General features: G+C 48.8%; 1 protein-coding gene across 1 annotated transcript in view; it reads left to right on the top strand.

Moving 5' to 3' along the window:
- COL5A3 (collagen type V alpha 3 chain) overlaps positions 1 to 27575 on the top strand; it is a 241941-nt gene extending 214366 nt beyond the window's left edge. Inside the window, exons 57-67 of the mRNA XM_060253306.1 lie at positions 615 to 668; positions 1153 to 1206; positions 1841 to 1948; positions 2059 to 2112; positions 2647 to 2682; positions 11685 to 11738; positions 12063 to 12321; positions 13799 to 13911; positions 17036 to 17104; positions 18143 to 18379; positions 26021 to 27575. Of these exons, the coding sequence (XP_060109289.1) occupies positions 615 to 668; positions 1153 to 1206; positions 1841 to 1948; positions 2059 to 2112; positions 2647 to 2682; positions 11685 to 11738; positions 12063 to 12321; positions 13799 to 13911; positions 17036 to 17104; positions 18143 to 18379; positions 26021 to 26167 (1185 nt within the window). The 3' untranslated portion in view covers positions 26168 to 27575. The remainder of the gene's footprint in view (positions 1 to 614; positions 669 to 1152; positions 1207 to 1840; positions 1949 to 2058; positions 2113 to 2646; positions 2683 to 11684; positions 11739 to 12062; positions 12322 to 13798; positions 13912 to 17035; positions 17105 to 18142; positions 18380 to 26020) is intronic.

The following is a 27575-nucleotide window of genomic DNA, read 5'->3' as shown; positions in this document are numbered from 1 at the left end:
TGGATAAGCATATGGAGCAGGGGTCCATAAGTGGCTATTAGCCACAGTTTATCATTGGAACTCTCTGGGGCAGTGATGCTCTGTAATCTGGTGCTTGGGGGGGGCACAGTGGGAGGTCTTCTAGCCCCACTGGTGGACCTCTTGATGACACTTGGGTTTGGGGTTTTTTGGCCACTGTGTGACACAGAGCATTGGACTGGATGGGCCATTAGCCTGATCCAACATGGCTTTTCTTACGTTCTTGTGTTCCTGTTTACCTACGCTGTGTTTGAGGAATATGTGGATTATTACTGACTTGCTGTATTTCACACTGGTGCATTTCCCCCTATTCAAAGCTGGCCCTATGCTGTCTGGCACCCTAGGCAGAACTAACTTCTGCCCCCCCCCCGCAAGATAACATCACTGAGTCACATGGGGGGCACCCAATTTGGCACCCCCAGATGGCCACCGCCCTAGGCAGTCACCTAGTTTGCCTAGTGGGAGGGACGGCCCTGCCTCAGTTACCACCCCCGTTTGGCTCAGGGATATGTAACATCCACCCACCCCCGGAAATATCCTTCTCAGGTTCCAAAACTACAATTTGTTACTAACTTTCCACTTCCTTCCTCCAACAGGGTGAACAAGGATTGCTGGGAGCACCAGGTCAGGCGGGTCCACCGGGGCCCATGGTGAGTAGCCCCTGAGCAGGATAATCAAATAATAGTTCCCCTCCCCACCCCAAGAAAAAAATCTGTTTCCAGTAAGCCCATTTTTTCCTTCAATACTCCTGAGTAGCTCGTCCTCTTCTTCCCCCCCCCCCTTTTGATGCATTCAATTTAGAGCGGATTTGCCCTGAGTATTTATTTAATGTGAGGAGATAGCATTATGCATGCTTTGAGGGACCACAAAAAGAGCTCATCAATGGAATAAGCACACATAATCCCGAACGCGGTAATTCCCCCCCTCCCCCCCACGGAGGTAGTTCACTTGTTCGGCTGAGAGTCACGGAGTGATGTCACGTTCCTCAATCTGCATGCATTGTGAGTCAGCCTTTCTTCTCCATCCAGTGGGCCTAAATTAGCTTCAATCCTCCTGCATCCATCTCCTGGAGCTGTGGGCCATGATGATCAAAAGCATACAAAAGCTTGCTGATGCCATTATTTTTCTTCCCAGGGTCCCACTGGACTTCCGGGCCTCAAAGGTGATCCTGGGTACAAGGGAGAGAAGGTGAGTGCAGGCAGGCATTATCTGAAGAGAGACACGCGCTACCTGGAGGGGAAGATCACGTTATGAATCTCAGTTTCCCGTGCTCCTGTTCTAAGAAATGCTCCTTGCGCTTTTTACCTAATCCCCCATCCCCGTGCTGCCTTTTCGCTTTGATCTGTGGGCTTAAAGCGAAGCCTTGAAAAAAAGATTACGCTTGCGAGTGGGTGTGTGGCTCAGCAACAGAGCGTCTGCTTTGCATGCTGAAGATCCCGTGTTCAGTCCCCAGTGCGACTAGTTAAAAGGATGAGGTAATCTGTGATTTGAAAAGCCCTCTGCAAGAGATCCTGGAGTTCCACTGCTAGACAAAGTACACAAAGCTGACCTTGATAGACCATCCGTCTGACTCAATAAAAAGCAACTCGCTGATTCATGGTCTCTGTGCATGATAATGGTGGGTTTTACATCTGTGCAGAAGCCAGTCTTGGAAATTTCTAGAGCTCTTGAAAAGGCATGAAGAGCCTCTCCAACTCAGCATGGAGATACACCACACGTACCAACGCACCAATTTTCTAGATTCCCTTGACAACTGCACCAGGTCATAGATTTCCACAAGAGATCATTGCTCTCTTCCTAAACTTTCCATGTTCCTTTCTAGGGCCATGCTGGACTCATTGGGTTGATCGGTCCCCCAGGTGAGATGGGTGAGAAAGGTGACCAGGGGTTGCCAGGAAACCAGGGAACACCAGGCCCTAAGGGCGATCCCGTGAGTAGATGAGACCTGAGTTCGGATTAGGGGAGAGGACCGTGTGGGGAGGACTTTTGCAATCTGGCTGGGGAAAATCCCCACAATATCTAACATCTGCTTTCCAATAGGGAATTGTTGGGCCTATTGGCCCTCCTGGCCCACCAGGATCTCCTGGGCTCTCCGTAAGTACTATCTACCCTACTTCCTTCTGAATTTTAGATGTTCCCAAGATGACTTGGCAACTCTAACTTCTGTATAAATAGAGCGTGAACTCCCCAGACATATGGCTCTGTCAGTTCCCAAAGACACCCTGGCTGTAGAATCCATCCCACCTTAGCATCCCAGTGTCTTGTTCCTGTGGTCTTCTCCATCCTTCATCCTGCCCTGTATTTTTTTAAACTACTGTTTCATGTGCTCTTGATATACATATCTCAGTTTTGGTTTTAGTTGTTCTCAACAAACTTTTAAAACATAATGTTTTGTATCAACCGTTAGCCGCTTTGGTGACCTCCTCATTGGCAGGAAGGCGGCGTGCAGTTTTTGGTAAATAAGGGTGCCTTATCCTTGGTAGGCTTTGTGGTGTCACCACTATCACAATCGCCCATGCCTCCTGTATCTCCTCCCTCCCCCCCCCCAATCTGTAAATCACATCTCCCTTCTTGTGTTATAGTGTCTTTGATGCCTTTCACTAGTCAGTCTCCTTTGTGTTTACACAGGGACCTCTTGGGCAGAAAGGCAATAAAGGCTCCCCGGTAAGTATCCTCCGTCCTAATTAGTGTTGTAAGAAGGGCTCAAACCAGAGGATGCGTGCACTTTTTTTTAAAAAAAAGGCATTCAGCATTTCTGCATCCAGGGAACTCATATTCTGTGTACAGGAAAACCTACATAACTATACAAATGTAGTGTATTTTTCATATGTTGACTGTTGCGTAATTAATTTTGCTTTTGTAAGCCATCAGGGGAGGTGTTCTTGCTCAGATTCCCTTTGTGAGATTCTCAGACGGGTGTTAGGTTCTGTTTAATAATAATAATAATAATAATAATAATTTTTTTATTTCTATCCCGCCCTCCCCACCTCGGCAGGCTCAGGGCGGCTAACAACATTTTATAAAAACATACAGTGGTTAAAAAGCCTTTAAATTTAACAATATAAAACAGTAAACACTAACTTAACAGCATTAAAACAATCTAGTAAGTACAATTATTCAGCGGTATAGGTCTTCAAACCGCATTGGCGGATCCTTAATTGCCGATCTTCTTAGCAATCCAGGTGTGCAAGCTTAAAAAGGGCGGTCTTGCAGGCCCTGCGGAACTGATCAAGGTTCCGCAGGGCCCGCACCTCCTCGGGGAGTCGGTTCCATAGGGTAGGGGCCGCGATTGAGAATGCCCGTACCCTAGTATTCTGATATTTAGTCTCCTTCGGCCCAGGGATGGTCATTAGATTTTTCCCAACTGACCTCAGTGCTCTCTGTTTCTGGGCTATGCTGCTTTAGAGGGCAGGCTGGGGCTTTGATAAGGTTCCAGGTTCTCCTCCTTTCACTGCCTTTATGACCCACCCCCACTCATGCTTTCGTTCCAGCCCACCCACATCTCTGCCTGCCTGTGTTTCCTTCCTTCTTGCACCCATTTGTGAGCCTTCCTACAGGCCAGATGTCCTTTCCCTGATGGTGTTAGGTGATGTGTACAGATGGGGGTTGTCAGCTCCAGGTTGGGAAATACCTGGAGATTGGGAGGGTGGAGCTTGAGGAGGGTGAAGTTTGGGGAGGGGAGGGACTTTAGTGGGATCTAGTGCCATGGAGTCCACTTTCAGAAGTGGCCATTTCCTCCAGGCAAACTGATCTCTGTGCCCTGGAGATAAGAGTAATAGTGGGAGATATCCAGCCACCACCTGGAGGCTGGCAACCCTAATACAGGCAGAAACAACACCACTGTGTTCACTAGGGGTGTCAGCATTCCTTCACTAGCAGCATGTGGGGTGGGGGGGGGCTTTGTGGCCATAGGCTCTGGTAAAAACCCTGGGCCCTGGTAGCTGTTCCACCTCAGGCTATGATGATGCCTCCCATGCTTAGATCGAGGTGGCCAAACTGTGGCTCAGGAGTCACATTTATTTATTTATTTATTTATTTATTCCGGGATTTATATCCCGCCCTTCCCACGGGAGTCTCAGGGCGGCTTACAACAAACAATAAAACAGTAAAATCGGAATAAATTAGTTACATTTAAAATCGACATTTAAAAACCTAAAAACCTAAAATTAATATTAACTATACAGTAATCACAGATATCTAGAGAGCTACATTTGTCCAGTCAGGCGTAGGCTAACCGGAAGAGGGTCGTCTTACAGGCCCTGCGGAACTGAGTAAGATCCCGCAGGGCCCTCACCTCTTCCGGTAGCTGGTTCCACCACATAGGGGCCATTGTAGAAAAGGCCCTGTCTCGAGTTGTCTTGAGATGCACTTCCTTGGGCCCGGGGATGTTAAGGAGATTTTGGGTCCCAGACCTCAGTACTCTCTGGGGGACATGTGGGGAGAGACGGTCCCTCAGGTAGGCAGGTCCCAGGCCATATAGGGCTTTAAAGGTAATGACCAGCACCTTGTACCGGACCCGGTATGTTATTGGAAGCCAGTGCAGAGCCCGAAGACCCGGCCGAATGTGCCCCCATCTTGGGAGGCCCAATAACAGCCGGGCCGCGGCATTCTGCACCAGCTGCAATTTCCGGGTCCGGCACAGGGGCAGCCCCATGTAGAGGGCATTGCAGTAATCCAACCTCGAGGTGACCGTAGCATGGATCACTGTTGCTAGGTCGTCGGGGTCCAGGAAGGGGGCCAACTGCCTTGCCCGCCTAAGGTGAAAAAACGCGGACTTGGCAGTGGCCGCTATCTGAGCCTCCATCTTTAAGGACGGCTCCAATAGCACCCCCAGACTCTTGACCCTGTCCGCCGGCCTCAGCGGTACACCGCCAAAAGTTGGCAGGGGGATTTCCCCCTCCGGGCCCCGACGGCCCAAACAAAGGACCTCAGTCCACTCAGTCTGAGCCACTCAGCCACGGCCTGTAATGCCTGATCTAGGTTCTCTGGGGCGCAGACCGGTCGGCCGTCCATAAGTAGATAGAGCTGGGTGTCATCAGCATACTGGTGGCACCCCAGCCCATACCTCCGGGCAATCTGGGCAAGTGGTCGCATGTAGATGTTAAATAACATCGGGTAGAGAACCGCTCCCTGGGGCACCCCGCAATTAAGTGAGCGCCTCTGGGACAGCTCCCCCCCAATCGCGACCCTTTGTCCCCGACCTTCAAGGAAAGAGGAAAGCCACTGCAAGGCTAGCCCCTGAATCCCCGCGTCGGCGAGGCGGCAAGTCAGCAACCGATGGTCGACCGTATCGAACGCCGCCGATAGGTCCAACAACATCAGTACCGCCGAGCCACCCCGATCCAGATGCCTATGAAGGTCATCCACCAGGGCAACCAACACGGTCTCCGTCCCATGACCCGGGCGGAAGCCGGACTGAAGTGGGTCAAGGATGGAAGCGTCCTCCAGGAAAGTCTGCAACTGCCTCGCCACTGCCCTCTCAATAAGTTTGCCCAAAAAGGGCAGGTTTGAGACCGGCCTATAGTGTGCCAATTGGGCCGGGTCTAGGGATGGTTTTTTTAGGAGGGGACGGACCACAGCCTCTTTAAGTGGCGCTGGAAAAAGCCCTTCCGTTAGGGATCTGTTTATGATATCCCGTATAGGATATCTGAGATCCCCCTGGCAAGATTTAATAAGCCAGGAAGGGCATGGGTCCAATTTACAAGTTGTTGGGCGGGCAGATGAGAGGATCCTGTCGACTTCCTCCAGGCTGAGGGGGCTGAAACAGTCCAGGGTGTAATCCGAAGACATGCTCGGGGCCTCGGTTGTGTTAACTGTCTCAAAGTTGACGGGGAGGTCGAGACGGAGTGATGCGATCTTGTCCGCAAAGTAGTTCGCAAAAGCCTCACAGCCTATTTCCAATTCACTAGAATTTGGTCTGCCCTGGGGCAGAGTAGTCAGGTCTCGAATTACCTCAAACAATTGAGCCGGGCGCGAAGTTGCGGACGCAATCTTAGCCGCAAAGAATGTCTTCTTTGCGGATTTGATTGCCATCTCATAGGTCTTCAAACTCTCTCTATAAGATGATCGGGTCACTTCGTCTCGAGTACGCCGCCATAGCCTCTCTAGTTGTCTGAGGTCCCACTTCAATTGCCGCAATTCCTGGGTGAACCAGGGAGACGGTTTGGGGCGGGGGCGCAGAGGACGCCTAGGCGCGATCTCCTCGATAGCCCCGGAGAGTCCATCGTTCCAGGACTCAACCAGAGCCTCCAGGGAATCGCCAGTGGGCCAGGTATCCCGCAGAGCCGTCAGGAACCGTTCCGGGTCCATCAGGTTCCGCGGGCGAGCCAAAATATGCTCTCCGCCTAAACGGGTTTGGGGTGGCATATCCACACGAGCCTTGAGGGCAAAGTGATCTGACCATGGCACTGCTTCCATTGCAATGTCGTTCACTTGTACTCCCGCCACGAAGACCAGGTCTAACATGTGTCCTGCCTGATGAGTGGGCGTTGTAACAACCTGGGAGAGTCCTAGTGTCGCCATGGATGACACCAGATCCATCGCCTGGCTGGAGGCCGTGTCGTCGGCATGGACATTGAAGTCGCCCAAGACCAGAAGCCCTGGGTACTCCAACGCCCAGCCCGCCACGGCCTCCACCAGGGATGGCAAGGCGACGGCTGGTGCGTTAGGCGGTCGGTACACCAGCCAAATCGCCAACCCCTCCCCAACATCCCACATCAGGCCGGCACATTCAATGCCCGGAATCTCCGGGGCCGGGAGAGCCCTAAAGGAGTAAGCCTCTCGTATGAGTAGTGCCACTCCTCCCCCTCGCCCGCTAGTCCGGGACTGGTGGAAGACCGAGTAACCTGGGGGGGTCATCTGGGAGAGAGCCACGGTCTCCCCATCTCGCACCCAGGTCTCGGTCACGCAAGCCAGGTCTCGGTCACGCAAGCCAGGTCCACATCCTGCTCCAGCAGGAAGTCCCGAAGGACACCGAAGAGCCACACACATGTGGCTCTTTCACACATATTGTATGACTCTCGAAGCCCCCACCGCCCCATTGGCTGGCTTGATGAAGGCATTTCTCTCTTTAAACCACTTCACCAAGCCAAGCCAGCCAGCGATTTGGAAAATGCATTTAAAGTTAGTTGCGTTTTTTCCACCTCTCCCTCCCTCCTCCCTCCCCTCATCTATTTTCTTTCTACCTTTTAATTTTTCCTTCCTTCCTTCCTTCCTTCCTTCCTTCCTTCCTTCCTTCCTTCCTTCCTTCCTTCCTTCCTTCCTTCCTTCCTTCCTTCCTTCCTTCCTTCCTTCCTTCCTTCCTTCCTTCCTTCCTTCCTTCCTTCCTCCCTCCCTCCCTCCCTCCCTCCCTCCCTCCCTCCCTCCCTCCCTCTGTTTGGTGTAGTGGTTAAGTGTGCAGACTCTTTTCTGGGAACTGGGTTTGATTCCCCACTCCTCCACCTGCTGCTGCTGGAATTGGCTTGGGTCAGCCATGGCTCTCCTTGTCCTTGACAGGGCAGCTTATGTGAGAGCTCTCTCAGCCCCACCTACCACTCAGCCCCCACCTACCTTCCTTGTGTGGGAGGAAGGTAAAGGAGATTGTGAGTGGCTCTGAGACTCTGCAATTCATAGTGGAGGGCAGGATATAAATCCATCGTCGTCATCATCGTTGTCCTCTTCCTCCTCCTCCTCTTCCTCCCTGACATTCATGTCTTGTGGCTCTCATAATCTGACATTTATTCTATGTGGCTCTTATAATAAGCAAGTTTGGCCACCCCTGGCTTAGGCGACTTCACAGCACCTGAAAAGGGTCTGCAGAGATGTCATAAGCAGGGGGTGTGGCCAGTGGAGTTTCCGTTGCCACCGAATTCTGGTGACCGTTAGAAAACAGCCGTTGATTTTATTCAGTTGCTGAAGGCTTGTTTTGAGTCACCAGGGTTAGTATTGGTTCCCACTCCTCTTCAAGGACAGGGGGGAACAGGGACAGTTGATAGCTAGACAAGCGAGGGATTACATTTGCTCTTTTGAGCGTTCTTTTTATAATGTTACCACCATGTATTGTGTTTTCTAGTCTGTACCGTTTCCCTTGAGGACGCTTGTATGTTAATTCAGTCTTCCTGCTATTTGTTTCTGTCCCTTAATGCATTCCTGCTTTCCGCTCCCCCCCACACACACCCTCCTTTCTTTGTGAAGAGTAGGGGAGGGAGCATGGCATCTGTCTCTCCTGTGTGACCATTCACACCTGCTAATTGTGCAACCTATACAGGGGTCATTTTGTAGAAAAATAGGTGGTGGAGCTCATTAGCATAACTCATTAGCATATGCCACCTCCCTCCAGCCAAAAGCAAGCTAACGCAGGAAAGGATAGCTCTTTGCGAGCAAGGACAGCTTGGGCTGGCTAGAGATCCAGCCAGCCCAAGCAGGCCTTGCTCACCTGGGGCTCTCCTTGTCCACTCCCCCCATCCCCAGTCAAAAGGCCAGCAAGCCACCTGCCGCCCAAAATCACATAAGAAGTGAAGAAAGGATGGCATGGGTTTCTCCAGGGGTTAATGAGGGCTGCTGGGGGCGTGGCAAAGCTCCTGGTGGCTGGCTGGCTGCCCGCTCTCCTAATCCAGGGATTGTTATGCAGCTGCATCTGTTATTCAATGGACAAGGTAGGTAGGTGGGGAGGAGGAGGGGGGCATCAAAAAGGTTCAGGAGCTGTGCTACTGTGAGCTCCTGCTGAATTCAAGGCCTGAACCTATATATATATATATATAAAAAGAGCCAGAGAATGTGGGGACTGTTTTTGTAGGAACCAGGATGTGGAGAAGAGTCAACGTGTTTCCCCCTCCCATAAATTAAAATCTGATTCCCGACTGTTGGATGTATCATCCCTGGAGCCTGAAGGGATGGTGAGGGATGCTTCAAGAGGGCCAGGTCCTTCTCTTCGGTTGTGGCCTCCTCTCTGAGAGGCTGTGCTGCGCCTCAGGTTATGCCCAGGAGGGGAAGTTGTTACAGGAGTGCAGCATTTAGATAATCTCTCCTACCAGTTTTCCAGCATTTTATTCATTCCCAACTTTGCAGGACCTGCTGGATTCCCCTAATACACACCCTGCCTTGGAACTCACTGAAAATTAACACCGACGGAATTATTTCCATCAGCAGCGTGACCTTTTTCCCTCCTCCCTCCTCCTGTAGCCTGAAATGCCCCTGAAATGCTACTCCTAGGAGACGGGGAACTCCCAGGAACAGGGTGAGGGGGGAGAATTGGCAAATTTTATTCCTTTCCCCCATCTGACAGTGGCAGGATCCATCTCACTTATCGCCAACACTTGACATTTTGTCAGAAGAGCAACCTTCTAGCTTTCACTGATGCAGCAATGCCGTTACTATCTTTAGTTGGTTATTCAAAAAGAGGTCTTTTCCTCCTTACTGAAAACTCCAACTTCTTAAAGACACCTTTTGGCAGTGTGGTAAGGCCTTAGACCCAGGGGCTACAGGAATTCAAATGACAGGATTTTAAAACACAGAGTTCGAGGCAAAGCAATCGCCATCTGTGTATGACGATGCTGGTGTGCTAATGCACAAAAAAGTATACGTGGTGGAGGAAAGGACAATGTGTTTAGCCCAGTCCTCAGATTCAGCAGGAGCTCACAGGAGCACAGCTCCCAAACCTTTCTGACAGTTCCCCCTCTTCCTCCCCACCTACCTTGTCCATTGAATAGTAGGTACAGCTGCATAACAATCCCTGGATTAGGAGAGTGGGCAGCCAGCCAGCCACCAGGGGTTTTGCCACACCCCCAGCAGCCCTCATTAACCCCTGGAGAAGCCTGTGCCACCCTTTCTCCACTTATGTGATTTTGAGTGCCTGGTGGCTTGCTGGCCTTTTGACTAGGGGGGCGGCCCAGGAGAGTCCCAGGCGAGCAAGGCCTGCTTGATCTCTAGCCAGCCCAAGCAGGTTTCACTTACCCAGGGCTCTCCTTTCTTGCATTGGGTTGCTTTTGGCTTGTGGGGGGGGTGGCATATGCTAATAAGCTCCGTCACCTATTTTTCTACAAAATGACCCGTGGTTTAGCCTGATGCATTTGGGTGAAGCCAATCCCCTGCAGTCCTTCTAGCCTCTCAGGGGCTCATCTGAGTTTTGGTTGGTGTTTGTACAAATCCAGGAGGCAGAGATGGGCATCAGCCATGTGCACTACGTTCTCCTGTGCTATACTGGTCCCAAATCTTGCCTCATTGCTTATGTAAAGAACCAGCCTCAAATGCTGAACAAAACTGAGTGCTAAAGGCTAGAACGTAGAAAGAGCTATGCTGAGTTGGACCAGTGGTCTGTCCAGTCCAGCATCATGTCTCACATAGTGGCCAGGCAATTAACTGTAGAGGGCTAACAACAGGACACTGTGGCCAAGGACTTCCCTTAAAGTTGTGTACTGCCACTGGCATTTGAGAGGTTTACTGCCTCTGAATGTGAAGGTTCCCATTAATAACCATGGCTAGTAGCCACTAATAGACATATCCGCCATGAATTTGTCTAATTTCCTCTTAAACCTGTCTTTGCCTCTGGCCATCACTACATCCTCTGGGAGCATATTACACATTTGTATCATACATTAGAGCCCTGTGGCGCAGTGGTAAAGCTGAAGTACTGCAGTCGGAGCCCTCTGCTCATGACCTGAGTTCGATCCCAAAGAAGCCGGTTCAGGTAGCCAGCTCCAGGTTGACTCAGTCTTTCATCCTTCCGAGGTCAGTAAAATGAGTACCCAGCTTGCTGGGAGGAAAGTGTAGATGACTGGGGAAGGCAATGACAAACCACGCCGTTAAAAGTCTGCCATGAAAACGTTGTGAAAGCAACATCACCCCAAAGTCAAAAACGACTGGTGCTTGCATAGGGGACTACCTTTACCTTTATCATGCATTGAGTTAAGAAGGTTGCCTAACCCAATGCAATAGTCAACAGCAAACCAATTTAGGATATCTTTTCTTTTTAAATACTAAAATGTTAAGTAATTGAAGCTTTCCTTTCAACAAAGCATAAACAGGAGATAAATTCATTTTACCCCACTTCTAACCAATGCTGTCTATTCTATAATTTTAACCCATTCTCCTCTCTCTCTCTCCCTCCTTCCCCCCCTTCTCTCTCTCTCTCTCTCTCTCCGCCTCCCAACTGTCAATTTAGCTTCCAGCTGAAAAGAACCTTCTCTGTTTTTCTCCTATCGAATCCAGACTGTGATGTTCCATTTCATCACACCAATGGGCAAGCGCCTTTATGATCGGTATTGATCACCCAGTGGAAAGCCAGGCTTTTCAGGGCCTTCACCTGCTCTAGCTGCTCATATGCCTTTTTGCGATTCTTCCTCTCTGGAACATTGGCTCTTTGACAAAAAGATATGAAAACTCATTTTCAAACCCTATAAGGTTATCTTCATGTTACAACACTGAAATTATCCCCCCCCCTCCCGTGTGAAGGGGTGTTCAATCAGGGGAGCCTTTACTTGTAGTCTGAGGTGACAGATTCCAATTTAGTTGTCTCCCTAAGATGTAGGCTTACTATTTTACTAGGCATTGGCTGCATGCATCCAAGGGGCTGACTGTTCATCTGTCTGTCTATCACTTCCACCCCAACCCCCACCCTTCCTCCAAAAAACTCAGGGCAGTATATATGATTCTGTTCTCTTATGCTGAAGCTCTGACCTCTTTTCTTCCAGGGACCCATTGGACCACGAGGTGATCCAGGACCTCCTGGAGCACCGGGGGATCCGGTGAGTGTTGGTAGAGGAACTGGGCTATGAGCCTGGGGTAGGAGGAGGAACTGTCATGGGGTTGCCAAGTGCGGACTGGAGGTCTCCTGGGATTGATTATAACTGATCTCCAGGCAACAGAGATCAGTTTCCTTGGAGAAAGTGGCTGCTTTGGGAGGTGGACTGTATGGCATTGAAGTCCCTCCCCTCCCCAAGTCCCTCCCCGCCTTAGGCTCCACCCCCCAAATCTCCTGATATTTCCCACCTTAGAGCTGGCAACCCTATTAGACCGCCATGTTGTTTTCTTTCACTGTCTCTCTCTGGTTCTCTCCCACCCACTTTCAGGGTCGCCCAGCTGAATTCCGGGACCCACTGCCTCTGAAGAGCAGCCGTAAGAGTCACCGTGACTGGGAGCTGGGCGAGCAGAGAGATGAGCCCAGTGAATTGGACACTGACCCTGATGCTGATGGGCTGGCAGAAGTCCTAGCAGCCCTGAGCTCCCTCCGCGAGGAGGTGGAACAAATGCGATGCCCACTAGGAACCCCAGAGAGCCCAGCCCGGGTGTGCAAGGAGTTGCAGTTTTGCCATCCCCACGTCACAGATGGTGAGACTGAGGGTGAAGGGGGTGGGGATCCAGGAGAAAGGCCGTGGGTGTCACTTAGGGCTCAGGAGAAGGAGGTGGCTGCATTACCTACTTCAGTTCCATTCAGATCCACCCGTCACCAACAGGTTCTTGCCAATATTGTATTCATTACTTGCCAACATTGCATCCACTGCGTGGTTGTAGTGTGCTGCATAGTTCTGTATAGTTCTGCTTCTTGCACTCTGTCTTGAGAACAATATTATAAGTACCCTGGCTGCAGAAAGGCCTCTCTGCAGGCTAAGACACATTCCTCAGCACAGCTGCAAAGGTCATCTGTTATCCATCCAGCAGAGGCTTTAACCTTTGATTCTTCAGAGAATAGTGTTGAACTTGTGGGGGTGGCACTTGTCTGGGAAAGCATTTTGATGTTTTGTTCCTGCACTGGCTTTGTGCTTAGTCTGCTTACATGGTTAACAGTTAGGTCAAGGTATAAATGTATTGCTCAGCCCTTTTGGGTCAGGTCTAACAAAGAACGTCTGGGCTGTGATCATGATGCTTATTTAATAAAACGTTATTTGAAATACATCAAAGAGTTAATGAGAAATGCACAGAACTTGATTCCAATCTGGCAAGAGGCAAGGACAAGGTTTTACTGGACATTTGTTAGGTGGTACATTGACATTTCTTTTTGTGTATAGCCATATATTGGCTGCTTTGGTTTAAAAAGTGGTGTTGGAATATAATTGTAATAAATAATAATATAATATAATAGTAACAACAGCAACAACAATACTACTAATAAATAAAAATAAATAAAATTCCACACCACCTTTCTTTGCAGCTCTATACAAGGAGTGATTGGCATGATCAGGGGAGAGAAGTCAGGTACGCAGCAGTGATGTTGCTGCATAGGTGCAACACTCTAGGATTCACCCTGATCTCCATGGTAAAACCATAGTATTTGGAGGGATCCTAGAACATCATGCCAACCCAGTGATATCATGGCTTCATGCTCCCTCCTCCAATGGGGTCCAGCCAACGACTGGCAGCCTTACAATAACCCAGCCCCTGCCTGGCCCCCTGCGCTTCTTTACTGTAAACCTTGCTGACTGTGCATAACGATGAAATATGTGTCCGTGTGACATTCTGCTACTTTGTATGAAATTTTTTGAGAGACTACCTTTGTTTTCTGTTTCTGGAGGTAGACTTTCTCTTTAGACATTCCAGCATTTTTGCAAGGCATGTCACTGTCTGTGTGTGTGTGTGTTTTAGTTTTTTGTCTCACTGTTCACACAAAATTCAGATAGGTGGTAAACATTTTACAGACTGTACCACTTCAGACAGCTGAAAAGGGGGGAATAGCATAGCTGCATGTTTCCTTGTGGAAACAGAAATGCCTTGGGCATCTATTGGATTCCATCTAAGTGCCGGGGTGTGTTGCTACCCTAGGCGGTCCTTTGGACTCTTCCACACTGATCTCTCTCTCCATTCCTCTCAGGCGAATACTGGATTGACCCCAACCAAGGCTGCAGTCGTGATGCCTTTCGAGTTTTCTGCAATTTCACAGCTGGTGGCGAAACCTGCTTGTTCCCGGACAAGAAATTGGAGGCTGTAAGTAGCTCATCTCTAGATCAAGTAGAGGAGGATGGGGAAAGAATGTTAGCTATGGCTATACAGAATTGTGAACAAACAGGATAAAGATGGAATATAGGCAGGGGTGGAATTCTAGCAGGAGCTCCTTTGCATATTAGGCCACACACCCCTGATGTAGCCAATCCTCAAGAACTTACAAAAAAGAGCCTTGTAAACTCTTGGAGATTGGCTACATCGGGGGGGTGGCCTAATATGCAGAGAAGCTCCTGCTAGAATTCCACCCCTGAATATAGGTAAATAATGGTGAATCTTTTAGGTAACCCTTTTAATGACCTAAAAAACTATCAAAAAGGTTAACGATAACACAACCAATGTCAAACCAGAAATTCCAACTTGGACCCCCTTTAAAATTAAGCAGAAAAGCAGATAAAAGTTAAAAGTTCCAAAACAAGCAAAGAGAATGCAACAAATCAGCACCAGTTTGTTAAGCCCTTTGCTGCACAAAGCAAGGGGAAAACTATTTTTCAAAAGAGCAAGAAAAGAGAGGGGGGAAAGGCTCTCTCCACCCAACAACAGGCCCCAGGCAAAAACAAGAAATACAGAAAAACCAGAAATGATATTCTAAGTAACATTCTCAAACAAAGAGCAACCCAGTCCTGGAACAGAAAAAAAGAGAGAAGGACTTTGCAGGCAGGCAGCAGAATTAATCCAAGGCACAGGCAAACCAGATCAGCAGTGGCACACCACTCTCACCTTGAAACAGTCAAGCTGCAGCCAGGTCTGCTTTTGCTCAATCATAGAGGGCTAAGAGAGCATCATAGTGATTAGGCAGGCAGTTCTATGCTCCACCTACCATGTGATCCCATTGTCTGGGGGCAGGGGTGGAATTCTAGCAGGAGCTCCTTTGCATATTAGGCCACACACCCCTGATGTAGCCAATCCTCCAAGGCTCTTTTTTGTAAGCTCTTGGAGCATTGGCTACATTGGGGACATGGCCTAATATGCAAAGGAGCTCCTGCCCTGGTCTGGGGGAATTTCCTTCTTCCCCCTCCTTCCCATTTTCCTGGAAACCTGTTAAATGAGGGGGAAATACTCCTGGGGTGTGTTCACACTACACTACACTACACTGAATAAGGCATTTTGCAACTGGATTCTTACTGTGTAAAAATAGTAAAAATCCAGTTGCAAAACACATTATTCAGTGTAGTGTGAATGCACCCCTGGGAACATCACCACACTACCCCTGGATATTGACAAATATTTCCAGAAATATTCAGGACCCAGATACCAGTATTCCTAAGAATTCCAAATAGAATTCTGGATACCTAAATATTCTCAGTTTTTACATTGGTTGAGCTTAGCACAGCAAGGGCTTCAATAGTGTTTCTATGGGAGGAGACTCTTGGGGTTTATGTTTTTCCTGATTCTTACCACCACCATCCATAGAAAATAATGGACAGCTAAAGGTACCTTGATTAAGGGCCCATAGAACTGGAATTTCACTTGAAATCTGAGTGTTATTCAAAGGACAAGCACCAGCAGATCCCCTGCAATTTTGGTGCCATTATCTTTAAAAGCACCCCCAGTCCTACAGAAAGATTCCCTAAAGGAAATAATAAAATAGAAAAATATTGGAAACCCAAAGCAACAAAAACAGGAAAGGAATGTGAGTACTGTACTGGAATTTCCAAGCCAGGAAACTGGGAATACTGGTGTTTTTTTCAGCTCCGATACACCCAGGTACAAAAAATACCAGGTTTTTTTTTTTGGAGACGTGCTGCACATCTGTAGAGCTAATGAGCATTATAGAGCCAGGGCTATACCCAGAGGAACAGTGTCAATTAGGAATGTGCACAAACCGACTTATGAACCAAAATTCATGAATGAACTGGGCCAGTTCATCGGTTTGCAAACTACGAGTCAGGCAAGCATGTTGTTTGCGAACTGCTCGTGAACCACCATGTTTTTGCAGTGGTTTGTTTGGTTCATAGGTCTCTTTAAAAGCCTTCCCTTCAGCGAGGGAAGGCATGTAGGTCTCTTTAAAAGCCTTCCCTTCACTTGCTGAGTTGTGCCGCCACTGCCTACACCTCAGCAAGCGAAGGGAAGGCATGTAAAAATTTCTCCTCCTCCATGGAAGCTCCCCCCACAACTCACGAACCAACAAACCGCAAGATGGGCTGGGGGAAAAGTTCATAGGGGGGTTGGGTTGTGAACTGTGATTTGTGATTTTTCCTCCAATGCCCTGGTTCATGCCTGGCCCTAATCTCAGTTCCCGGTGTCTTTCACTGAGCGCTAAGCAGCAAAGTAAACGTTCTACATTGTAGGACAGGGGTGGCCAAACTTGCTTAATGTAAGAGACACCTAGAATATACGTCAGACGTTTGGGAGGGAGGGAGGGAGGGAGGGAGGAAGGAAGGAAGGAAGGAAGGAAGGAAGGAAGGAAGGAAGGAAGGAAGGAAGGAAGGAAGGAAGGAAGGAAGGAAGGAAGGAAGGAAGGAAGGAAGGAAGGAAGGAAGGAATTAGGGGCAGACGGTGGAGATGAGGAGGATGTAGGAAAATACATTATCTAAGCCACTGGCTAGCTTGGCTTGGAGAAGCAATTTAAAGAGAGAAATGCCTTCTCCAAGCTGGCCATCAGGGCGGTTGGGACTTTGAGAATCACAATATGTGTGAAAGAGCTACATATGGCTCCTGAGCCACTGTTTGGCTACTCCTGGTGTAGGACATACTTCATAATGGGAAACACTCAGTCAAGATACTAGGATTTAGCCTGGGTGCATTGGCCTGTTATGTATGCTTCAAATCACTGGTGAAGGGTAGAACATAAATAGGGAAGGCCTTAGCATAGATTATATTCGAAGGAGTTCACGCTTTGGTGAGTATCGAAATGAAAGAGTTTACAAGCAGCTAGCAGGAGCACCTCTCTACATATTCTTGTTTTCCCTGGATGGCATTATTACAAGAGTGAGTTTAAGAGATCTAATGAAGAGATCGGGGGGGGGGGGGGGGGATGCCAGTGCAAATTCATCTTGTGCTGTATGTTCTGGGAGGGGGTAACTGGCCTCCAAAACAAGTTACCTGGTTCAGGGAACCGGCTTCAGAATTCTCAAAAGAGCAATCGGTCTTCAATCTATGCATTTAGGTGCGACTCGCCGCCTGGAGCAAAGAGCAGCCGGGAAGTTGGTTCAGCACCTTCAAGAGGGGCAAGAAGGTGAGGCTTCCCATTTTGTCACCCCCTCTTCCTTCCAGAAACGACTGTCATTTTGCATGATCAAGTTCGCGGCCCAAATGCCATCTTTGAGTAAGCCGCCAATACACAATGCAGCACAGGAAGAAACATACGTATACCCAGCTAGGGCATATAGCAGCTTCCTGGCGCCATTTCAGGTCACCTGACGTATGGCAATCCTGGGGAATTTCAAGGCAAGAAATGTTCAGAGGTGTTTTTTGCCTTTGTTTGCCTCCTTGTCATGTCCCAGCTTAGCCTGGGCCATCTAGGGCAGGGCATCATGAAGCCCAGCAGGAGTTCCCCCGTGTCTTCCCCAGTGTACCCACCACAGTAAGCACACTGGGGAAGGCTGAAGCCATCAAGGAGGCATTTAAAGATGCCTCCCCATACCTTCCCCAGCCTGCCAGCCAAGCCCTGGCCAGCCCAGGTGGAGCTTTACTCCCGTGCACTCCTGCCAAAAAAAGTCCTGGTTAGGCCTCAGTTAAACATGGTACTCTCTTGGTGCCTGATGCCATTTGCCATGTGTTCTCCTTACTTATGTGTTCTTCATCTTATAGCTGAGATGAAGGGGGAAATCGATGGCTTATATTCTTCCCTTAATTCTAGACAAGTCATACGTAGAATATGGCTTGGTAGAGCTCTTTCACCCTTAAACAGGGGTGGAATTCTATCAGGAGCTCCTTTGCATATTAGGCCACACCCCCTGATGTAGCCAATCCTCCAAGAGCTTACAAAAAAGAACCTTGTAAGCTCTTGGAGGATTGGCTACATCAGGGTGTGTGTGGCCTAATATGCAAAGGAGCTCCTGATAGAATTCCACCTCTGCCCTTAGAACCTACTTAGAACATTCTGGGAAGCCTCAAGAGAACTTATGTCATTGGCATGACTGGGGTAGAGGGCTTCAGAATGCGTGTTTTCAGGGAGTACTTACTCATGGCAGAGGCTGAAACGTGCGTGCAACTTTTCAACATCGTTTCCATCTAGTCCCTTTACTCGTGCTCTTCTGCTTTCTGTTCCCAGTTCTCCTATGTAGATGCTGACGGCAACCCTGTCCGTGTGACCCAGCTCACGTTTCTGCGCCTGCTCAGTGCCATCGCCTACCAGAACTTCACCCTCCTTTGTCAAAACATGGTGGCCTGGTATGAGGCCGACTCCGGCGACCACTCCCGGGCCTTGCGCTTCCTTACCCACAGCGACACGGAGCTGATGCACAACAGCACAGGAACGCCTATCCAGGCCTTGTACGACGGCTGCCAGGTGAGGCGTCAGCTCTCTCACTTCTTTGCTCCTGGCTTGGTATAATATAGTGGGTTCAACACATGGAAGAGACGAGGTAGCAGTGATCATAGTCCTTTATTGAGTTACTGCATGGGAACGGCTAAACTAGAAGACTGGAGAGCTGGTCTAATGGGGCCAACTATATACAAGTCAAGGTTCCCACACTAGGACGCTATTGGATCATTCAAACCAGCAGGGGGCCCATGATTGGAGGAGAACTGGTCCAACTATATACACATATAGTTGCACATATTAGGGGCCAACTATATACACTTCAGGGTTCCTGTGCTATTGGATTATTCAAACCAGCAGGGGCCCGTGATTGGAGGATATCTGGGCCAACTATATACACATATTTGCAAATATTAGGGGCCAACTATGTACACTTCAAGGTTCCCATGCTAGGACGCCATTGGATCATTCAAACCAGCAGGGGGCCCGTGATTGGAGCAGGGCAGCAGGGATTTGGATCCTCCTGCCCATTGTTCCTGAGTCCCCAAGGTCAGTCCTACAGGCTCCAATGAGCCAGGTAGGAAGACTTGTAATATAAGTCCTCATACACAACACTTGGCTTCTCCAGTATGCCTTGTCTCTCACACACACATACACAAAGTGTTCAACCATCTGACTTGCAAGTGATGCCTCAGTGCGAGTCTCCGCTTTGCCAACGGTGGGCCAATGTGGGATAGATTGACTGCTAATGAAATGCCTGCCAAACAGTAGGAATCAGCGAGGAAATGTGACTGTAAAAATGCACTGCAGTGGATGCCCGCCAGCCCCTTCTTCCCTTCCCGGTTGGGTTTGCCCAACCATTTATTGGTCTTGGCCTCGCTTCTCTCTTTTGTCAACATTTTATCTGGCAGGTGCCCTCAGCTCTTTAGGGCTGCCTGACAAGCTGCTGTCTGATTGTTGCTGCTTTTTTTTTTCCTTTTTTGGCCTTCTGAAGCCTGGGCTAGCAAAGGATTTTTGGAACTATGGCACGGAACAGAGGGCTAGTCCAATGAGCGATGATGGCGCAACGACTGTCTGTTCTGCATTTGATGGCTTGTTTAAAACAAACAATTTGGGAACATACATTACAGCAGGGGTCCCTAAGCTTTTTGAGCCCGAAGCAGGAGTCAAGTTGCACCTTTAAGACCAACAAAGTTTTATTCATAATGTAAGCTTTCACGTGCTCTAAGCACACTTCATCAGATGAGGAATCAGGTACAGTGAGCAGAGCTACCTCTAGCCGATAGGCAGTGGATTAGAATGCAAAATGATACAAATTTAAAATCCAATGGCAGAATAGTAAAATTTGCATTCTAAACCACTGCCTGATTCCTCGTCGGATGAAGTGTGCTTTAGAGCACACATTCTGAATAAAACTTGATTGGTCTTAAAGGTGCACTTGACTCCTACTTTGCTCTACTGCTTCAGACCAACACGGCTGCCCACTTGGATCTTTTTGAGCTCAGGGGGACATTTGGAATTCTGGCATGGCGTGATGGGTGCAGCAACAAAATGGCTGCCACAAAATGGCGACCGCAAAAGGCGGAGTCAGCCACAAAAGGATTGTCACAGCTTAACTTCAGTAACACAGCACAAATCCTTGTGCTGGGGTGGTGGCTGCTGCCAAGGCATCATTTTTTTAAACGTGCACAGCCAATCAGAAGCCTTGCTTCATTAAAACCACTTGTCTGGTACCTGGTACCATAAAAGGTGTCACAGACATCATGGCACCTACGGGGATCACCTTGGGAACCCCCGCATTGCAGAGTGCACAGGTTGGTTCAAGTGTCCCCGCCCCATCTCAGACACCCACAAGGTATGGGTCCTCCTCAATTCCTGAAGCAGTCCTGGGAGGAACACTATTTGAGGAAACCCACATGTCCCTCGGGATACATGTGGGTTTCCCCCATAGACCAAATAGCAAACCCATGAAGATTTTTGATTAGGAAAACGGCAGGGGGGAAAGCAAAGTCCCTTCTCCACACATGTTGTGGTCCTGGTTCAAAGTGGGTGCTGCATGAACGGGGAAGAACCCACAATTCATATCTGACTGGGGTACATCTGACACGTGGCAGGCAGCCCAGTCTCAGCCTGTGCACCCCATAATGTGTGATTTGAAAATCACATGGGCTTCATCTCAGGTGAAAGCCCAACTGTTCTTCAAACACACTTATCCAGGGCTTTTTTTTGTTGGTAGAAAAAGTCCAGCAGGAACTCATTTGCACATTAGGCCACCCCCCCCCCCGATACCACCATTGTTTTGCACAAGGCTTTTTTGTAGAAAACGCTCAGCAGAAAATCATTTGCATATTAGGTCACACCTCCTGCCACCAAGACAGCCGGAACTGCGTTCCTGTGCTGTTTTGCTCAAAAAAAGCCCTGCACTTATTTAACATCCAGTCTCACTGTGGTTTTGTAATACCTATCAAGTACATTTTTATCCTTTCCTACAAAGAGCTCTGAGTGGCATACAAGGTTCCTCGTTTTATCCTCCTAACAGCCCTAGAAGGCAGGTTAGGCTGAGAGCGTGTGGCTGGCCCAAGATCAATCCCTAAACTTCATTGTAGGCTTGGTGCCTTCATCTCTCCCAGAGTCAAGTCTGACAATTAAGCTGCTACAGGTAGACCAAGAATTGTATACAGTCTCTTGGAATCTTTATTATGCCAGTTGGTGGAAAGGGTATACCTCCTACCCCAGCCCTCAACCTAGACTTCCCAGTCCTCTCATTCCCCACCAATCCTAACTTGCCCACCGTGTCCTCTTCTGAACAAGTTAAAGGAGTTTATAGTTCCCTTTCCTCAAAATGGGCTTTGCTCCTAGAACCCCTTCACCTGGAAGCTGTGAGGTCATGGCCTACAGCTACTTTAATCACAGAGGGATTTCAGAGGAATGAAGGAGGAGAAATGTGTAGCACAGGGGTGTCAAACAGGCGGACCGGGAGCCAAATTAGGCCCCTGCAGGACTGCTATCAGGCCCCTGAGCAACTGGCTGTCATCTGCTTCCTTCTTCTTCTCTTGCTTCCTTCTGGATCACAGCTTGCTTTGCCAGGCTTGCTCAATCACACAGGAGCTACAGAGCAAAACTTCTATTTTCTCCATTGGCTGAGGTGGAGGAAGGATGGAGGCAAAGCTTGCTTTGCCAGTCTCTCAATTGCACAGCAGAGCTACTGAGCCAAGCCTCCCTTCCTTCTTTTGGTGGAGGCTCTTCCCCCCAGTCCCCTGGGGAAGGAAGGCAAGAGCCAGAGCTTCCTTTGCCCAGTTCCCTGAATCCCATGGGAGAAATACAAAGAAAGCACCTTTAAGACCAACGAGTGCTAATGTTTTAAGCATGTTTTAGTTTAAAAAAAATCTTTAATTATGTTTGTCTGTGTGATTTGTAAAGTTTATATCTCTGCTACCTAATCTTAAATAGGTACCCACAAGGCCCAGCCCAACATGGCCCAGCCTGACAAGGTCTCATTTATGTCCGTTCCGGCCTTCATAACAAATGAGTTTGACACCCCTGGTGTAACAAAAGGGGTAGGCAGGACCTCATCCAGACAGGCCGCTTCGCTGACCTTAACAGTCATCTCCAATGTGTTTCCCCGCCACCCCTCAGAACTTCTTTGAAAGCTGCACTTCTGAATATGCTGTCGCAGCTTTACTCGAGCTTATCGCAAAGCCTCCATTTCTGAACAAATACTTTCCAAAGTCATCCCTTCATAAGCAGAGGCGGTAGGTGAGATAACTTTTGCCAGCTTCTTTTTAAAAGGAACTATTTATTATGAAGGACAACACAAATGACAGAAATCTGATAGCCATTGTGGCAACATGAGCAATGGACTGATTCGGAAGTTAACGTACGAGCTCCGTTGGATGTATCCGTTCCTTAGATTAACAGCATCAGATCTGGATACTTAAACATCTCTGAAACTATGGCCGTTTTCGCACTCACGTTTTACTGGCGCCACGACCATCCTGACGCCGGCGAATCTGCATGAATTTCGCACCAGAAGCTCCGGCGCTCCCAGAAGCGCCGGCTACTTCCGTCGCTAAGCCAGCGCAAACGGAAATCGCAAAGATGCAGGAAAACGTTTGCGCTGGCTTAGCGACGGAAAGCGCCGGCGCTTCTGGGAGCGCCGGCGCTTCTGTTGCGAAATCCATGCAGATTCGCCGGCGTCAGAAGGGTCGTGGCGCCAGTAAAACGTGAGTGCGAAAACACCCTATATGTTGTGGAAGGCTTTCATGGCCGGATTTCATTAGTTGTTGTAGGTTTTCTGGGCTGTGTGGCCATGGCCTTGGCATTGTGAGACCTGACGTTTTGCCAGCAACTGTGACTGGCATCCTCAGAGGTGTAACCCAGAAAACTGGAGCTCTCTCTGGGTCAAAGTCTGAAACTGTTCAGCGTGACCGCACCTGTCCAGTAATATCTTTTAGCAGTGAAAACCACTTTCTGAGGCCCTTGGCTCTATAACTATCATCATCATCATCATCATCATCATCATCATCATCATCATCATCATCACCATCACCACTTTATACCAGCCTCTCTGCAAGGCAGGCTTAGGGCAGCGTCCAGCAAGTTAAAAACACATACATAATAATTTCAACTGCTAAAATCAAGAGCCCTACAACAACAAGGCGCCATAATTGCAGATCTCCTTACCTGATCAGCAGGGGAGGGAGGGGAGAAAGGAGGACTAACCATACGAAATTCTTTCCATCCCTGGCAAGTACACTCTACCTCTTTCCCTTTCACACCTCACATTAGCATCCCTAACATGACAACGCAAATAGACAATGGATTTCTGGCCCCTTCCAGAGCAATTGGTGTCTTCCAACATTTTCATTCCACTGCCCACTCCTTAACCCTTTTCAGTTCCCGCCTTGAACCTTCAAGTAATGCCCACCGATGCTGTTTAGGTTTGGGGAAATGGCATGGAGGGAAGGTAGGGGCCCTTCCTCCCCCTGCTCTGTGACCCCAATCCAAATCGAGCCTCTGCAGTGCTGTTAAATAGTGTTTCCACAGGGAACTCATGGCTGCTGTCTTGCCGCAAGTCCCCGGGGTGATCACAGGGTAGACATAGTGCAGGGGTGGCCAACGGTAGCTCTCCAGATGTTTTTTGCCTACAACTCCCATCAGCCCCAGCCAGCATGGCCAATGGCTGGGGCTGATGGGAATTGTAGGCAAAAACATCTGGCGAGCTACCGTTGGCCACCCCTGACGTAGTGCATAGTTTGCCTCTGGGAAGCCAGATTTTTATAGTAGTCCTATTCAGGGCTTTTTGTGTGTGTGGAAAATGCCTGGCCGGAACTAATTTGCATATTAGGCCACACCCTCTGGCAGCACCATTGTTCCACGCAGGGTTTTTTTGTAGGGAAAAGCCCAGCAGGATCTCATTTGTATATTAGGCCACAACCCTTGATGCCAAGCCAGCTGGAACTGCGTTCCTGATAAAAAGAAAAGCCCTGGTCCTGTTCACAGTCCATACAGCCTGCATGTACATGTGTACACCTGTTTGTAAGAAAGAGCCAACGCATGTTTCCTTTACAAATGAAACTGGGGACAAGTACCTGGGTAAAAATGTGGAGTTTCAATCACATTTTCAGCTGCACTTTGTGTTGAAGTCATGTGAGAATTACTCAGGATATGTACGAAGAACAATCTAGCATGCATTGTATGCACATTCACTGTAACTCGTGTTGGACTAGAATCTGAGAGACCCAGGTCCGAATTCCTGCTCTGCTCTGGATGCTCCCTGGGTGACCTGGATGCTCTCTCTCTCAGCCTAATCTACTTCCCAGGATTGTTGGGAGGATAAAGTAAAGGGGTGGGGTGGGGGGCAATGTTCCCTCTAATTTGCAGAGCTTGCATTTGTGAGTAAAAATTCTACTTTGTGAGCAGTGTGCCTTCCAAGCTGAGTCAGCGTGAGCTAGCTCACAGATTTTTAGCCTCCAGCTCACGCATTTTTGTCTTAGCTCAGGCAAAATGGCCCCAGAGCACACTCATTGATGCAGTCGCTCACAAAGTGGAATTTTTGCTCACAAGACTCTGCAGCTTAGAGGGAACATTGTTTGTGAGCCACTGGTACTAAAGTTGTGAGCTAGTGGCATTAAAGCTGTGAGCTACTGCAGAAATTATTGTGCTCCGGGGCCATTTTTTCCTGAGCCAATACAAAAACGTGTGAGCTGGAGGCTAAAAATCTGTGAGCTAGCTCACGCTAACTCAGCTGAGAGGGGACACTGGTGGGGGGAGGGGTGGGGAGAACACTGTTGTAAACTGCTTTGGATCCTCATGGGGGAGAAAAGCAAGTTATAAAAATACAAGCTCATTCCCTGGCAAAGGAGGCTTGCCATGATTTCTTCAGTACAACCCTGTTTTCTTTGGTGTCACCCAGCTGCTTTGCCCATACCTCTGTCGTCTTGAACCCAGTTTCCCACCCCAGCTCACACTTTGCTATGCCTATGGATCCTTAACCACCTCTGTCGGGGGTTGTGCCGCCTTTGGAACAGCCACGTCATCCCTTGAACTGACTTCCACTGCCGTCCACAAAACAGAAGAAATGCAATGAGCGAGGTCACTCTGTAAGATGAGCGACATTAACCCAGAGGTTCCTGTGACTGAAATTACTATGAGAATGGACAGACATTCATTACAAAAAGGACAGGCAAAAAGTACCACCATCGGTATATAACAATTCAAACCACAGAAACTCAGTCCAATCCTTAGATTCCAGTCAAATCAATATATGCAGTCATATTCCATAAAATCCCATGGGGAAAAAAAATGTGTGTGTGACAGGACAGCCAGTATTCCACTTCCTGTTTCAATAGTTTCCTCAGGCACAGGATGGCCATCTGAAGAAGAAGAAGAAGACTGCAGATTTATGCCTGCCCTTCTCTCTGAATCAGAGACTCAGAGCGCCTTACAATCTCCTATATCTTCTCCCCCACAACAGACACCCTGTGAGGTGGGTGGGACTTAGAGGGCTCTCTCAGCAGCTTCCTTTTCAAGGACAACTCCTACGAGAGCTATGGGTGACCCAAGGCCATTCCAGCAGGTGCAAGTGGAGGAGTGAGGGAATCAAACCCAGTTCTCCCAGATAAGAGTCCATGCACTTAACCACTACACCAAACTGGCTCTCTGAGCATTTGCCTATGAGAAAGGAAGTATGGAAGACGTGTTGTCCTTCATTAGCTTATGTACTGAAATTATGTCTTCATGGATGTTATGAAATAATATTATAATCTTGTGCCTGAAGAAGCTATTGAAATAGGAAGTGGAATACCAGCTGTCCTATCGCACACATATTTTTTATGGGATTCTATGGAATATGACTGCATATATTGATTCGACTGGAATCTACATGGCTACATACTATGAACTGAATATGGATTGGACTGAGTTTCTATGGTTTGAATTGTTATATATTGATGGTTGTATTTTTTGCCTGTCCTTTTTGAAATAAATGTATGGTCATTATCATAGTACTTTTGGTCACAGGAACCTCTGTGTTAATGTTGCTAGTCCCACAAAAGGGAGCCATATACTCTTCCAGCACTGACACACAGCCTCTCCGTTAGCCCTTTCCTCCCTTGACTTATGAATAATCTCACTATCCCTCCGTATCGCTGTCTTCTCCCCCTGCAGGTGCGCAAGGGCCAGGAGCGAACAGTCCTGCAGATTGCGACGCCACGAGTGGAGCTGCTGCCGCTGATCGACGTGGCCGTTCAGGATTTTGGGGACGCCAACCAGAAGTTCGGCTTTGAGCTGGGGCCTGTCTGCTTCAGCGGTTGAGCCCTTCAGAAAATGGACGGCTCCCCTCTAGACTGTGGACCACCCCTGGGGAAGGGAATGCTCAAATCCCCCCTCCCCTCCTTGCACTGGGGGAGAGGATCGCAGTAGAGGAGCTGGCCCTGCCGGAGCGACCTGCCGTTGCATTTAACCCGAGGACAGCCTCCTATTTATGCGGCCAAGGTCCTGGGCCAAGACTCTTGGGGGTGAGCATCGCAGGGCCCAGACTGAGCCAGGGCCCTCCCGATCTGCAGCCCCAGCAAATGGTGCTACGATGATGCCTTAGTGAAGCACTGGACTGACTGCCTGGAGCTGGCCCGTCTGCAGGGATGGTGCGCAATGGAGACCATATCCCGCACTTCTGACCTCTGGTTAAGGGCACAGGGATATATCACGGTCTTGCCAGAGGCATTTTGGGAACTCAGGACCAATCTACTGGTGCAGCCATATCTACAAATGGACACGGACGTAGGGTTTGGGTGTGGGAAACGGCTGAGAGGAGCAAGCCACTAGAGAAGTCTTGGATTCTGATTAAAATGAGACCCAAGGTTTAAGGACTGGACAATAGGAGAACCCAGAATCTCCATGCTGGTCCAACTGAATTCAGCTCAGTTGAATAATACCTGCTTTGGTATGGCATGATATCCAACTATTATAATAGTATTATCTAATAACACAGATTTTTCTGAGACAGCTTACGGGTAGCAGGGTGGAGAAAACGTCATCTCCATCAAGAGTCGCCCGGATGCTCTGCTCAGAGTCTACATTCTCTAACTGAAGTCCACTGTTGTGTGTTTCTGCCCTAGTGCTTGATGGTACCCATGTGAAGTGGGACAAAGTCAGGGGAGCTGGGAAGAAGTTAAATCGGGGGCCCCCTCCATGAAAATCCCGGCTATGAACCTGCAACCACCGCACAGTGACGAGGAACAGGAAGCGCTGGTCTCCTAGCTCCTCGTCATCCATGTCTATCATTCCGTCCATCCCAGGTGGACCATGGAGGATTCTGGGTTCTTTTTTTTCCAGACCTTGTTTCTCTGGTTCAGCATGTGCGCCTGTAAAATACGGCTGGTGGTTCCACCACCAGTGTAGCTGAATACCCTCTTTGCAGAAGAAAAATAGATAAGGTTCTGGTCGGTTCCCACCACTCCAAGAACCTGTACAGACATCTTCAAGTCTCATTGCTCAAAGCCCCTGAGAGTGGAGACAGGACACAGGCCTATACCCTCGGTGCTTCCCCACCCTCAGCCCTCGACACTGACCTTCTTTTTTCAAACTTGGTGGTGCTAAATACTTATATGTTTATGATTCCTCCTTGTATCTCAGGCTGTGGGGCCAGTTAGGCATGTGGTGTATGCGTGTGTGTTTGTTACTGTATCATCTAACAACCTGTATTAAACCTCAGAACCTGTGA

The sequence above is a fragment of the Heteronotia binoei genome, chromosome 13 (genome assembly GCF_032191835.1).
Source record: "Heteronotia binoei isolate CCM8104 ecotype False Entrance Well chromosome 13, APGP_CSIRO_Hbin_v1, whole genome shotgun sequence".
NCBI classification, from domain to species: domain Eukaryota; kingdom Metazoa; phylum Chordata; class Lepidosauria; order Squamata; family Gekkonidae; genus Heteronotia; species Heteronotia binoei.
This window is presented reverse-complemented; position numbering and strand designations above follow the sequence as displayed.